This window comes from Typha angustifolia, chromosome 4 (assembly GCF_048772165.1).
Source record: "Typha angustifolia cultivar Huaian chromosome 4, ASM4877216v1, whole genome shotgun sequence".
NCBI classification, from domain to species: domain Eukaryota; kingdom Viridiplantae; phylum Streptophyta; class Magnoliopsida; order Poales; family Typhaceae; genus Typha; species Typha angustifolia.
Window position 1 is genome coordinate 9,821,906 of NC_133242.1, and position 15,501 is coordinate 9,837,406.

Sequence of the window (15,501 nt, forward strand, 5' to 3'; positions counted from 1 at the left end):
TTGGGATGACGTAGAACACATCGCTGGTGTTCAGCAATGTGTTGGCCTGGAGAACCAGCTGCGGTCCTGAAGGGACCCATGCCCGAGTCCCTTGCTTTCCGTGCCATGATCTCGTACACTGCCCAAGGCTTCCGGTGGACCTCCATGAACCCCCCAGGGCGGATGATCCTGTTAGAACTAGAAATAAAAAATAATAATAATAAAAAATAGGGGTTGAGAGAGGAGGGTGCACGTGCTCTGCAGGTGCAGCCCCTCCCCTCTCCCTCTCCAGCACGCAACGAGGCGCAGAGAGAGAGAAATCACGCCTCATCCGGATCGGATTAGGTCTAGATTTCTCTTCTAATCTATAAATTAACACCCTAAGTTTTGCTTAACCATCTTAACCCTCTTCTCTCTCTTCTTCCTCCCCTCTTTCGCTTTCTTCTTTCTCACCGTCGGAGTCGTCGCTGTGGGATCGGCCCGCCGGAGCACCGCCGGAGCCATCGGAGACCACCACGCGACTCGTTGGTAAGCCCTCTCCCACCCATGAATTTTAATTAAAGTTTCATAGAATACCTATTTTTGTGGGATGTCGGTTTCGCCGGCAACTCACACCGGCCGGGGGCTTCGGGTTGTTGATGCTAGTGCTCAAGGGCTCCAAGCCATTGGCACCACGGTTGCCTTCTGGGAGAGCCCTTGTGGCTCTAATCACTGTCGACTGTGAGTTGGCTGTGGTCGTCGTCGTCGGCAACTCCTTCTCCTCCACCTTGTGTGGTTGCTGTGGCCATGATTGTGAGGGGGGGAGCTTAGAGTTGGCTAGCGACCGCCGACGGCGGCGGTCGTCGATGGACTCACCCTTCCTCTCTCTTTTTTTCTCTCTCTCCCTTCGGCTTGGAGAAGATAGACTCGGGCAACCCGAGTCTGATCTTCTCCTTTTTAGTGTTTGGATTCGGGTCGGGTTGGGTGGGCTGCGGGCCAACTACAGCCTAGCCCAACTGATTTGGGCTTATTTTAGCCCAAATTAATTACTTTTGGGTTAAAATTATAGAAAGATTTTTATATTTGTTTTAATTAAAAAAATATTATTGTTATTTATTATTTAAGGTGGTGATTTTTAGTACGTGAGCTAGAGATTTGAGATTTCGATTGTCTTGCCTAGACTCAGGTGAGTGGGTTCACTCACATGTTTATTTTATTGTATTTCGTATTTTTGTCAGACCATGTAAATTTTCTGTGTGCAAATTATTTATTTCACCCTTATGTGTAAAAATTAAATTGTTGCAAATTCTGTGTGCAAATCTATTTATTTCATCCGTACGTGCGAAAATTTAATTGTTTTATTTTCTGTGTGCATTTAATTATTATATTCAGTGCATCACCATACTTCGTGCAAATATTGAAATTTGTGAAAAGAAAAATGAGACTAGTATTGATACGACTTAAAGAACAGTCCCGGTATAAATCGTTTGCGATTTTTCGTGGTGACTCAAGTCTATCTGGAAGTCCAGGGGAAAGTCCTAAATTAGATCACTGCGGTGACTTTCTTAGGTGACTCTGGCGGGGTTAGGGAACAGCCCTAGGATGAATGAGAAAAATTCCTAGGTGACTCTAATTTCTCTCAACGGTTAGAGGAAAATACATGGTGTGTTAATCACAGGGTGATACCCTCTGATGACCCTAACCGGATCAGCTATGAAGAAAAGTCCTGAGCGTCATCTCGAGGTGACTTCTAGTTGATGTGGATCCATAGGGTTTAGACCCATTGAGACATATGCCAGTATAAATATCAAAAAGATGTTAATATGTTGAAAACGTGCGAGGTTACAAGTTGTGACATTTCTCTATTGTTATCATTGTTATTATTTAGAGAGCATACCTATTGCATATTGTGGTGGATATTGTTACTTTTAGTTTAATTTATTCAACATTAATATGATTTAAAATTTATTTGGTTTTCGAGTGGATTCCACTCACTGAGCTATAGTTGTTGGCTTATGGTTTCTATTATTTTTTTTGTATTTGTTTATTTATTTCAGGTAATAGTCAGCGGGGCGACTGAGCGAGATGTACCCGGATTCCACCTCCACTTAGGATTCACCCATTTACCTTTTCGCTCTTTTAGATTTTGTGCTTTAGATTAGAAGTTTTTATTTATTTAGTTTAGAGACTCAAAAACATTAACATTGTTTTTATTTTTATTGCAATTAGTAATAAAATTTAATAAAGCATTTTCTCATTTTATTTATTTATTTTGTCATCGTACACATAGAGAGTATTATTAAGGCTTCGTGCATCTCAAGCATATTGAGATGCATGGCCGGTCATGATTCCTATTTTGGGTCGTGACAGATCCTAAGCGCCCGCACTCACGGCCAGCGGCTATGGCCATGGTAGTGCACACCCTCTGCTTACATTTGAACTGAGAAGTGGAGGGAATGCATGGAGTCCTAACTTTGCAGTGGTTCTTTTATAGGTTGAGGTGGGCAAGTTAAGACAAGTGAGGCTACATTGGATTTCCAACACATTGGCTTTATTCAATGAGACTTACAAGGCTAAAGTTTCAGGTGATTAGGTTTTATCCACAACTTTGTAACTATCTATCCTAGATTTGATAAGCTTATGATTGCATTTGTGTCTTGGTTGATTGGCTCTTTTGTCTTCATCATGATACTGGAAGCTAGTCTATGTATGATATATTTTGAATGATCAAATTCTGAGTATTCTCATCCTGAATTCATGGAATGAAAATAAATAAATCATGAATAAATGTATAATGTGATTTTAATCTGGAATAGGCCAAGAAGTTGAAGCTTAACTACTTACTGCAATAAAGTTGATGAGTATATATAGTTGGCAATACATTATGTCATGCTTATCAAGCTTAATTCCTGCACATAGAAAGCCTTAGCTTCTACAGGGTCATATATAATTCTGATTCAGTAAGACTCATGCAACTTCTCAGGACCAACAATTCCGTAATCTATTCTTTTGAAAAAGAACACAAAAAGAAGTTATTGAAGGAGAAATATATGCAAGATAAGATCAAGCCAAAGAGACAAATGAAGCATGTTGCAAAGCAACATTAGCACAGATGAACTGATTTATTTATTATATCTGCAAACTTAATGTAGTAATCTAAATACAGTTTTTCTAATAAGACAAATTGTAGAATACATCAAGTGATTGAGAAACCACTGCGAAAAAAAAAATCCATACTTGCAAAAGAAATGAACTATAGTTAGTGAGGACCTCTCTCCTTAATGGCACTGAGTACTAATGTTCATAGTTGAAATGGAGCAAGGCCACTTGAAGGTATCTGTGAGCATCCTAGGAGTGAGGGTGATTGCTTTCCGCGGCCCATGGTAAATCCACGCGTTCCATCAGGCATTCTTGGACCCTGGTGGAGTTGTTTGTTGCTGAAATTTTCAGACATTCCCAGGTTTCCTGATTGTGGAGAATGGGACAGTATACCACGCCCGTTGCAATTCTGAATTAGTCCATGGGGCTTTGCACGACCCCGTCCCCAACCCTTCTTTGCGCCACTCTGGTTATCTTCCATCTATCAACACATGTTCAATGATATCTGTTTAGATATTGCGAGCAAGTCGAAATGATTCTACCATAAGAGGGAGGTAGTAAAGATTATGATACATTACATACGTTTTGCTGAAGTAGTTGTTCGAATTTGCTGTAGCCTACTGCTGGCGAGGAAGGTGATTGATCATCGTCAGAGACCATATCAAAATGGTCAAAATCAAGTCTTTTGTTTCTTATGACTGATCTTGGCTGTAACACAAGAATTCAGAAAGTTCACTATCAGAAGATTGATGAATTATTGCCTACAAAATAGTAGTGATGTATTGAATGGAACAGTTTCCTAACTCGTTCTATGCAAAAGGATGTTTACAACTCTAAGCAGGATAAGTCAAAGATCGGCTGAGCGGTCTTTTATCAACCTACCGTGCGTCTAACCATTGTGCGAACACGAAGACCTTTTCGCCAATTCCTTTCATCATTTAGCTTCTCAACCTACTCGATAATAGATTCACAAGTTATGTGCAATTAGAATAATCAGAAAGATTAAAAAAAAATCAGACAGAACAATTAACTTTCTTTAGTTTCAAATAGTTGACTTACAGCCTTATCAGCTTGTTCTGATGTCTCATACTCAACAAATGCGTGCAACTTCGAGAGTATTAAGTTATGAAAAAAATGAAGCAGTTAGTGCATATGCTGACAGTTACAATTATACACTACATTTTTTCAGACCAACATTAAATTATGTAATTAAAGGTAAAAGATTAAATTCAGAAAGAACTGTACCTTGTTGCTTATTGGCACATCACCTTTTGAAGACCTTGCAGAATTTGGTTCCTGTGGATGGCATATCCGGATGTTCTTCACGCTGTTCAATGGACAACAGATCATTGCTTAATACCACAGTACAAGTTTGATCTGTGTAGAGGGCAGAGACAAATTTATAAATGGTTATTAACCTCCCAACGGTACAAAATATTTTTTCCAGATTTTGCCGAGAGTAATCCTCAGGAAGATTTTCTACTATGACTGTTCGAGACTGCAAGTGGCAAAAAATTTTAGAAGATAATAAAGATGATAGTATTTGAGATGGCAAAGTATGATTTCTCGGTTAAGAACCTGAAGTTCCTCTTTTTCTCGCTCAGTAAAGGGCTGCTTGCGCCTCACCTTCTTGCCATCATCACTGACAACCTGCAGTAGGACAAGAATTAACTGCACATTTCAACAGACATTGAAGCTACACATTGTAGAGCTCTCACCACAGATAAGTGAATAACTTGACTGTCCTACTAAATGATAACAAATATAGAGGTTGCTTACAAGTTTTGTGGAAGTTCGGAGTGCCTTAATAAGCATATGATTGCTAACACCAAAGGACTTTATCTTCTTCCAGGATGCGATTACAGACATTGGTACTGTAGAAAAACATCATATGTTGGACTGTAAGAGAAGCTATAGCATCTTTTATATTTGCTATGTATCTGAAAAGAAAATCATCACTTTTCTCAAACAAGACATGCTTTCTTAATCCTAAAGATGCATGTCAAGGATCTGCATGTCGATGCATTCTTAAGTTTGTTCAAATTATTCCCTTACCATAACCTTCAGGCTCTTTGTTCATAATCTTGGTTAGAAAATCACTTGCAAGCAAGTTTGTGTCACTGAATTGATATTCAACCTGAAAAACAAGATGCATATTATGCCATGCTAAAACAAAAGCTAGAAAAGAACAAGGCTGAAGAAGAGCAACTGACTTATACTTGCTACACTTCCTATGACAAAAAGAATTAATAAATAGCAAAAGAAACAAGAGAAGAGGTACATCTAGCTATTCTTTGATCCAGAAATATATATAATTATAAGAAATTTAAGGACATTCACCATTTCCATTTTCATGTACCATTTGCAAACACGAAGGTACCAGTATAAAAGCAAGAGTACATGGTGGATCTAAATATATCAGAAATTATCATCAAAAGGTATGTACACTATAGCAATTAAGTCATCTCCAAGAAATCCCAATGGCATTTTTGTTGCAGAATGCTGACTCATAATTTCATCTAAAAAGTGGAAAATAAGAATGTTGTGGATATGCCAATAACCAAATATTGCGTTTCAGGGTTGAGCTAAAAATTCCTTCCAGTAAGCAGAAAGTAAATAGTATCGATTTCAACTTGAAGCTTTCCTGTATACCAAGATATTGAGAAGTATCAAAACGTTAGTTGATAATAAAACCAGAACACTGATCGTGTTCAGACTTCTACACTAACCACACCTTATGAACCAATTAATGTGGAGTGTATGAATGTTAATTGTTAAAAATTTCAAAGATACTGTAACATATCGATATATGATTTCATCTTCATAGTGAGGAACTTAGTTCGACCCCTTAATCTTGTAAGCATTATGACAACCACCTTTCAAGCATGATAAGAGTGTGTAGACTCAAAAATTATGAATCTAATTACTGCAAGAAACTACATTTCTGAAGCCAAACCTGCTTGACAATCTTCTGAATGACATCTGCATTGCTCTTGAACTGACCAGGGACCTTGGCATGGAAATCAGGCAAGAAACAAATCGGCTCACACTCCGCAACGTAAATCCAATCTGACCCAACCCCAACTCCGCTGTTCCCCGGAAACTGGAGGTATGGGTAGTAGTACCCCGACATTGACATCGGTGGCGTCTGGCAAACGGATCTCGGCACGAATTCTGGTGCATCGACATTGAATGTAAACCTAGCTGCAGACCCATTAGCCTCTGTTTCCTTATTTGTTCCCTTAACTTCTCCTTCTTTGTTCTCTTGAGACATCTCTCTCTCTCTCTCTCTCTTCTTCCCCTCCTTCACTAACTCTATTAGAATTTCTCCGCTATCCAACTCTATGTATCTATTTCTCTGTTCTTTCTCTCTCTCTCTCTCTCTCTCTCTCTCTCTCTTTGTCCACTTCTTTCTCTTGTCTTGTGTGGTGAGAATGTTTCTTGCTAACTGTTTTCCCTCTCACTTGACTCCAGCTTTCGCGCCAATTCGACCGTTGGAGGAGAGCACGTTGACCAAGAACTGGGGTCTCTGATCCCAGACGCATTCACAAAGTCATATTTTCCCTAAATTCCCAAAATACCCTTCTTCCGCGGATTATATTCTGGATTCTCCTGTAGAAGATTCATTCCATGCCACCCACATTTTTCAAGTATTATTAATTTTATTAGACAAAAAGGTTACAAGTTTTATTAGATGCAAAGTCATAATAACAAATAGAATTCCATTTGATCCTGTGCAGGTCAATTCTAACACTTGGTTAGATATACGTTAACGTATCAATTACGCACGTTTAATTCTTCATGTACCTTATATTTTTATGATCTTTTATATTTAATCTTAATCATAATCAGAACTGTCAATTGTGCGTCGTAGAGTGTATTGTCTTTTCTCATAGCCTGACTCTGATCAAGCTTTGTCTAAAGTGTACTTTGGATCATATAAATCACATTTTAAAGGCTCAATTTGATCAAAGACAAAAACTAGGCTCCACCATGCAAAAGCAGTTTAAAAGGGAGTAAGAAACAGAGATGGAAAAAGGATCAAACTAGTTTTATAGTTTGAAACCATGTTGAGTCTATTGAGACTCAAATTCACCCAAATACAAGCACATCTCATAATCCCACTGTAAGAAAACAACACTTCTGGTTCACTTTTGGGTTTACCTGCACATCGATTCTTGGCGATATAAAAGAGAAATTGGACAATGGAAAAAGGTGACAGAATATGTGTATTTCTACAAATCAGTAGTCCATGGCTCCATATATTCCCCCTTGATTTCATTACATGTGCTAATATATGTTCCCAAGAACAAAGCAAACAAAAAAAAAAAAATTAAAAACAATTAGCAAGTGACACACCCATCAAATCGTCTAGGAACCTAATTGATAAGCTGCTGTAAATTTATTCCCCATGATGAGGCTAACTGTGTCATTATCTGGTCCGGCGTTGCCCCTTCCCAATCCTCCGGAATTTCAACTGCAGGAGCTTCATGAAGGTTCAGCAAGATCTCTCTCTTCCCTTCCAGGGGGATTCCAAGGAAGTTGGCTCCATTCTCTACAACCAGATCAGTCAACTGCAAGAAAAAGAAAGATGTGCAAAATTAGATTACAAGTTCAATACGTGCATATATTCTGATACCACATAGATACTGGATGAGTTCAACTTGGCATGCACACTGTTTTGACATAAAGGCTAAACGATTTAGTTTTATCCTCTTAAGATAAAAAGTAATAATATGATATACAGCATTATTTTTTGTACTTTCATGCTTCCAAACTCCAAAGCAATGACTGTTCAAATCATAAATTCTGAGAGCACAAAATATATAAACTAAATTATTACAATCCATTTAAGTTCGACCGCATTGGTCACAACAACTTTAAGGCCACTTGGGTAGCAGGAACTTCTTGATAGTTGATTCCTGTTATTCAGAAAAACTACAATTGATAAGAACTGCTTTCCTTTCCACTTCACTAATCTTGCTATTCCACTTCCTCCCTCAACAGATATTCTTTAAGACATTCTCAAAGCTTTTCTTCAAATTTTCTGACAAGTGTTTAGGATTTTCAGAACTTGTTTTCCTTTATATGCAATCATGGACGAGAAATTTCAAGGATCTCTGGCATGCAATAGTTGCTTAAAGGGGATTAAATATGACGTCAGATATACAATATTTTCCTCATACTTTCAAGGATCTTTGGCATCTTTTTTGCTCTTCCCTTCTATTGTTTTCCTCATCTTTTATACCTCAAAGCATTTCAACAAGCATCACAATAGAAATGAAGTTTTCAAGATTGTACTCAGATTCTACTATAGCTATAGCCTCCTATTCAGTTCTAGAATAAGTTTATTTTGATGTAATAACTAAACAACAATTTACCTTATTCTGGTATAGTAATTTATCATTCTCTCTCATCTTATTCCATACAAATTTAAAAAAATAATTTAATAATAATTCGTAATTACTATTTTGCCCCTAAATTAAATAACATTTAATTATATATCACCTCAGCTACGATTGAGATCTCCTCTCTATCCTCTATCTCTTCTCTTATATACCGATTATCTTAGCTACAATTGAGATTTTTCATTTAATTTTTCTCCTCCTAAATATTGGTTATAATACTGCACTGGTCTAAAATTACCCTGCATGTATGGTTATTTTATATATAGTGCAAGATTATGCAGTGCGGATTTATAACCCCACATTACCTCATAGTAAATGGTTATTTCCTCGTAGTGTGGACATATAGAGTATTTTATGTCTATAGCTATAATAAAAAATAGTATAATTTTGGATAAATATACATTACCACTACTACTACTTTACATCCAATCAAGGGTATTTTTGTTATTTAGTATAAAACATTACCAATTCTCAATACAAATTTTTAGTTTTTCAATAAGTTAGTATTAACTTTATACCACATCAAAATGCCATTATTACTCCTTATACTAATATTGACCTAAACATTGATATAGCTTATACCGATATTAGCTCTCTTCTTTTGATAATAGACCTTATTTCACAAGTTAATAAGACCATAAGGTTTTAACAACTACAAATTTAAGGAAGCTACAGTTTTAACTTCAGTTCTAATTTGTACAATTAACAGTAAATACTATCCAACAATTACCAAAGTTGGTGTGTACAATATTCTGTCAATCTAAGTTTAGTTAGCTGAAGCTTGAGGTATTGCTGCTAAAGTAATACGAATCAATGCTCCTCTAGGGCGAATATTAGAAGACCAAAATGGTTTGCTACGGTGCACATTAAGGGGAAATATTTAACTCTTGATGCATTGCGAACCCATCCACTCCAAGGTTGGGGAAAATAGGGGAGGGAGCAGCAACACAAAGCAATCTAACCATATTTATTGGAGAGGTTACTGCTGCAACTTGAATTTGTGCCACCCAAGGACATGGGATAAGCCTTAGTCATTGCATAGAGTGATGCCTAATGGGTATCAAATTCAAGACTAATAAAGATTGAACACATCAGTAGCCTCACATAATGTCAATATGATGGTAAGTCTTGACTCTTGAACCAAAGTGCTTATGTGTTTGAGTCACCGAAATTGCCTACCCAGTACTGGGGAAAGGCTGCATACAACTAGCTCAACAATGCACTGGCACCCCCATGCATTGGGATGGATGAACAAAAAAATGGTGCAATTCACATATTAACATACTAGCATGTGTGTTTTCTCAAAAAACATGTTAGCAAGTGTGCAAGTAAATTATAAGAGGCCTACCTGTTGAAGCCAAGACAAAGATATGTCAAAGAAGCTCTCTTCCAAGAGAAGTTGCCCAACTGCATGTAGAACCTCGTTTGCAATCTCACTAGAAAGTTGATCGATAACTGGGCCAGTTTGCTCCATCAATTTCACAAGTAGTAGAGCATCACCAGTTGAAAGAACCTCAGCAAATGCTGAATCCACGTCACCAACATGAAGTGAATCCATTGCGTGGGTCCAAGATGCCCAAAGTGCACTCCTTTCTTTTCCTGTATTATCATCAGTCAGTGCTTCACCATCAAGTTCAGGAATAGCTGCTCGTGTTGCAACCCTAGAACTTCCATTATCTTCACCAGCCACTCTGATGGCTTCCAAGGTTGCCTCATCCTTGGAGGCTTGCCAAGCACTTCTTGCAGAGGGACCCTCACCAAGCCTAAATGGTCCTTGTCCCTTGTCCCATGCTCGTCTCGTGGCAAATTGTTCACCGTCACTTTCAGTTCTAGGTACTCTACCTTCAGCTGAAACAGAACTTAAGCCTCTCCTAACATTCGCTACTCCATTTCTAGGAGCAGCATATCCATATGAATCCCATGCTTCAGGTTCTGACCTCCAAGAAGAATCTCTTCCTCGTACTCCAGAAACCATACCATCTGATGAGAGATACCTATCTGCAAATCCACCACGCCCATCACTGCCCCTCCCAAACTTTGAGCTAGAGTACTCATGAAAACCATTATATTTGCTTGTGGATCTACCAGGTGATGATTCAAAACCCAGCATAAAATTACCACCTCTCCTTCCAGATGATAGTGTCAGATCTCTTGCCATCTCCTCGACAATTCTCTCAAGGCCCCGCACTCTGTTTTCTAGAGTAACCATGCTATCACGGGATCCTCCCATAAAATCCTGAAATTTGTCAAGTGTTAATGCGGTGGTTGAATGTAAGTAACACATAAATTGTTATATAAAAGAAAGAAGCATGAGTGCATAACTCAAAAAAAGATTATCTTCTTATTCAGCCATAAGAAAGGATAATCCTTTTATTCTAAACCTAAAAATTTACATCAGGATGATTTATAAAATGAAAAGAGAACTTTTCTTGTGAACAGTTTTAGCAGTGTGGAGAACATAGCCATCTGAGGACATGCAGCATCAAGTTTCAATTGGTGATAAAGGAAAATGCTTTTTGGCTTCAGCAATATTTATGTACTGCTTGAGGATCTTACTCGGAAACAAATCAATGGACAGTTTAGACATAAGCGAGAAGTGTCAACATGCCAATGTTCAAAGCTTGTGCAAAATTACTCTTATAGGGGAAATATATGAGGAATTCAATTTGGAATATATAATGCAACCTAATAAACATAGTGGCAGCTAAAATTACACCATTCCTGATGAAGTAAATTTCAAGTTGCTGGATGGATCAAATGGAGCAAGGGAGTCTCCTGCCTCCTTTTCTGGTAAAGAAAGCTGCACATAGTAGATATCATTTTTTTCTATATATAAGCCGTATGGTCAGGTCCTGATGTATTGATTGGCAAGGTACATAAAATTCAGCTGCTAAAAAGTTGGAATGATTTGCATGAGTCACACTAAAATAGCCATCAAATGTTCTCACCATGGATAGATTCTGAGTCATAATCTCAATCAGTAAATTTCCATCAGTCTTTGGTCATCAGCATTGCATCATGGACACTTCAAAAGAGTCTGGGATGAAACTTGCAATGCAAAGCAACATGTGGGCTCAAGATATTGCAATTAGGTGGTTAGACTGATTTAGAAAGATAATCAGAACTAAATCCATCATAGCAGTTTCTGTTTTCCTAAGACAAAGAAGATGATCATCTACAAAGAATTGTGTCCAACATTCTTGAAACAAGACCTTGACATGTCATGCTCAACATTATTGAAACAAGACTTTGACAAGTATCATAGCAGCATCAGAAACATTGGCATGTAAAATGAAACATATGAAAAAAGGACTTCAAAAATGAGAAAAGTAAACTTATGATCCACTGGATCTACAAGAATACCTCCTTTCACTCCTTTAATAGAGAAAATTGGTATGTCTGAAAAAATTGTAATGGGAGCCATAAATTTCTTCTCCATATTTTACTCCCAAAACATGCAACTATAAATGTTCCTTCAGTTCTAGTTCTGAGACATTGACTAAATCTCTCTTCTTGTTCAATTCAGGTTTACAGTCAAGTAACTTTGTAACATGTGAAGCGTGAAAGATAAAGAATTTAATAGCCCAAGGATCATACATATAAATCTTATCATTTATCAGCAATGCTATGGTAAAATAACTGAATCAAGCAAACGAGAAAGGGAGGGGAAAAACACTAATCATATTTGGATTGCAAAGTCATCATGCCTCTAAAGCATCACCAACAATAAGTCGATCAATCCACCCTGATTCATAAAAGAAATGGATACTAAAATGAGATAACAGACCTGCAGCATGTTCATGAGACTAGCTTGCTGCCTCTCTAATTGTGATAACTGCCTCTGAATGGCCAACCAATTTCCCCTGTTGTTCATGAAGGACCCTTCTGCCTGGCCATCAGATCTAGAAAGACTTCCACGTGCAGCAGAGGGATCTTTAATGCTAGGTTCAATCTTATCATCAACATCAAATAACCTTGCTTTTGAGTCTCTGTTCCTAATTCCTCTTTGTTCTGTCCACTTATCTCGAGAATAGTCATCTGCAGTTTGCAGCTTATTATACAGCCCTATTCTTTTCTCAGCACTCTGATAACTAGCACCCACACGCCCTGGAGTCTGATTTAACTTCCGGTCTACTGATTCATCATGGTTTGCTGGATCCCTTGAATCACCATCTGTTGACTCTGGTTCTTTGCCACCTTGTGATTGAGATGACTGAGTAGCTTTGCGAGGTACTACCACTTCTACAAGCAATTCGTCAGAATTCCTTGTTTCTAGCTGTTGAAAAAATTCTGGGTTTAACTCTTTGTCAGTTAAAGAAGGCACTCTTTTCTTCAAAAGAACTGCTGCTTTTTCTTGAATGCAACTGCCTTTTTCCTTAGATGCAGCACCGTTTTTGGTAGGTGATGAACCAGCTGATGAGTTCTTTGACTCTGATTTTCTACTGCTGGGATTTGACCTCTTGGAATCTAGATTCTCTTCAGTATCAGCTGATTCACAACCTTTACCATCTGCAGCATAGTGCATAGATCTAAGTAAACTGATGGAAAATAAGCCGAGAAAAAAATCTTATACAAACTATACAAGAATGATAAACACCTTTTGGCTCTTCAGGCACTGCATCTTCTCCTGAAATCTTTTTCCATAACTGCAGTGCCTCTATCATGCTATCTCTAACAGGCTTCACCTGAAAAAGATTTATACAAGTGAGTAATCTAACATGATGTCCAAAGCAAGATATTAATTCCAGATGAATGTTTTGTAGAATGCAAATCAATATTATAGTTTCACTCTCCAACACATGAACTTACAAGAATCCATAGTATAAGGCGTAGGACGCATAATCAACATTGGAAAAAGTAAAGTGCTCATACCTTATCAAAGCGACAAGCTTCAAGACTAGCTACTGTTGAAGCAGCCCCATCACCAACCAAATGACTTGAATGAGAGGACAAAACACACAATGTATCAGCAGCAGCCTTACGGGTAGCCCAATCATTACTCTCAAGACAATCATGAATGCTTTGCAGCACCTGTTGCATATGCTGCTGGCTAATTGCTCCTACCTGAAATATATTTACAGCGTAGAGATAAGTTGAATATAAAACCAACTTCGTAGATGATTCAAACTAACTTTGCCCCAATCAAAATAAAAAGTCGAGATCAATTCAGACCTGCAATTATGCTCAAAACAGAACTTGAAAACAAAAGTAGACCTTTACAGGAAAGATCTAGCTATCCATCTGTCTCATATGATCAGGACTGTTTCCTTCTAATGTGCTAGAGCAGATGAAACTTGGAACTATATAAAGAATGGAGAATAATATCAAAGTCCTCTTAAGCATGAATCTAAATATTTGCAGTATTTCGATTCTGAAGATTGACTTGCCATCATTTGTACCATGTCCTACGAAGCTAGATATCTAAATCAGCACACAAAAGTTAAAACCTCATAAAATCCAGACAATCAGGACAAACATCAGATCCCATTGAACAGCACAATATGATTTATTACCCATATTAGCAACAAAAAACTGCTAAAGATCATAACTTTGAACTTACAATCACAGGGAATGTTAATAAGAACATAATTCCAGACCTGAGCCAAGCTAGAGATTACTGAGAGCAGCGCTCCCTTCGCAAGAAAACTCTGCCCTCCAAGCATCTTACAGATCCGAGGACACAGCCTCGAAAACATTGAGCTGCCGGCAGATCCATGCCCTCCTTCCCCACTCTCTCTGGCCCCGGCGCACTCCACCACCTTTGCAAGACACATTGCCGCGCCCGCCTGCGCCGCCTTGTTCTGCTCCCCCATGGCCTCGAACAAGGGCTTCACGAACAGCGTCACCACCGGCGACGACCCACCGCCGCCATCCCCGCAAGCAGCCGCCACAGCAATTGGGCGGAGATAGAGCGCAGAGAGCGAACCCGCAGCGTCTCGGCAGGCGTCGCGCACGGAGGAGTCGGACGCCGGGTCTTTGAGCCGGCGGACGAAGTGGGCGACGATTTTTGGGAGGTGTGTCGCGGCGGCGTCGGGGTGGAGGGCGCAGAGCACGGCGAGGAGGCGGAGGGACTCGCGGCGCACGGCCAGCGGCGGATGCTTGGAACTGGGGTCGGGAGCCGGGGGGTCGGCGATGAGGGAATTAAGGAGCATCGGGACGCCGTCGGCAGGGAGGGTGCGGATGATCTTCTCGAGGTCGTCGATGGCGATCTGCTGCGTGTCGCGGTCGGAGAGTTTCGAGAGAGCCGCAAGAACCCGCGATTTGAGCTCCACCATTGCGAGATGGGAAGAAAGGGAGGACGAAGTGGCGGAAGAAGAAGAGGAGGAAGCAAAAGACTTGGGATTGGAGGTGGGTGAGGGTTGGGTTGGGGATTTGGAGAGCCTGGAAGAAGGTTTCGAGATGGAAGTTGCCATCTTGGCAAGTATTTGGGATATGGGTCTTGGAAGGATTGGAGAGGAGGGTTTAGATTAGGGGGAAAGATGAGATTTTGATGCACATTTTTACAAAGATTTGAGATGGGTTTTGGTTGGAGAACAAAGAAGAAGAAGAAGAAGAAGAAGAAGAAGAAGAAGAAGAAGAACGAGAGATCTTTGAGTAGGGATGCAGGGAAATGATTGGGTTTGTGGTGTGGATTTTAGTGGAGAGGTGAGAGAAGATGGAGATGGGATGTGATTTTGGAGAGAGAAGAGAGATCAAACTTGGGAGCAGGAAGAAGAGGGGGGAGAGAGAGAGAGAGAGAGAGAGAGAGAGAGAGAGAGAGAGAGAGGGAAAAAAAATAAAAATAAAATTAAAATGGAGTGGGTGACAAGGTAGTGAGAGCCCACAATGTGGTGAGAAGGTAAAACCATCAAGGAAGAAGAGATTCTAGTACTAATTTGAAAGGGCAAGGGTCACAAACCTAGAAAATTTTAGTAAATAATTAAAATTAATATCAATTTTTTCTATATATCTTTATATTTATTTATTTATTAGATGAATTGTTCTATTATTCTACCGGGTTAAACATATTTTCCTCTTATACTTATACCCAAAATCA

The 15,501-nt window shown here is 39.1% G+C and overlaps 2 protein-coding genes across 2 annotated transcripts; both read right to left on the reverse strand.

The window, feature by feature from the left end:
- Nucleotides 1–3,099: 3,099 nt before the first annotated feature.
- LOC140759491 (la-related protein 6C) lies at nucleotides 3,100–6,509 on the reverse strand. Its single transcript, XM_073096071.1, has 10 exons — nucleotides 6,014–6,509; nucleotides 5,113–5,194; nucleotides 4,837–4,931; nucleotides 4,636–4,707; nucleotides 4,476–4,555; nucleotides 4,303–4,384; nucleotides 4,117–4,164; nucleotides 3,940–4,008; nucleotides 3,640–3,765; nucleotides 3,100–3,538 (listed from the first exon to the last, which is right to left on the reverse strand). Exons 1-10 carry the CDS (start codon nucleotides 6,329–6,331, stop codon nucleotides 3,260–3,262), a joined length of 1,251 nt encoding a protein of 416 aa, XP_072952172.1. The 5' UTR covers nucleotides 6,332–6,509; the 3' UTR covers nucleotides 3,100–3,259.
- A 709-nt stretch (nucleotides 6,510–7,218) lies between these two features.
- On the reverse strand, nucleotides 7,219–15,202 carry LOC140758907 (microtubule-associated protein TORTIFOLIA1). The gene is made up of 6 exons (XM_073095302.1): nucleotides 14,063–15,202; nucleotides 13,338–13,529; nucleotides 13,063–13,150; nucleotides 12,253–12,974; nucleotides 9,814–10,701; nucleotides 7,219–7,631 (listed from the first exon to the last, which is right to left on the reverse strand). Exons 1-6 carry the CDS (start codon nucleotides 14,876–14,878, stop codon nucleotides 7,437–7,439), a joined length of 2,901 nt encoding a protein of 966 aa, XP_072951403.1. The 5' UTR covers nucleotides 14,879–15,202; the 3' UTR covers nucleotides 7,219–7,436.
- Between the last annotated feature and the right edge of the window lie 299 nt (nucleotides 15,203–15,501).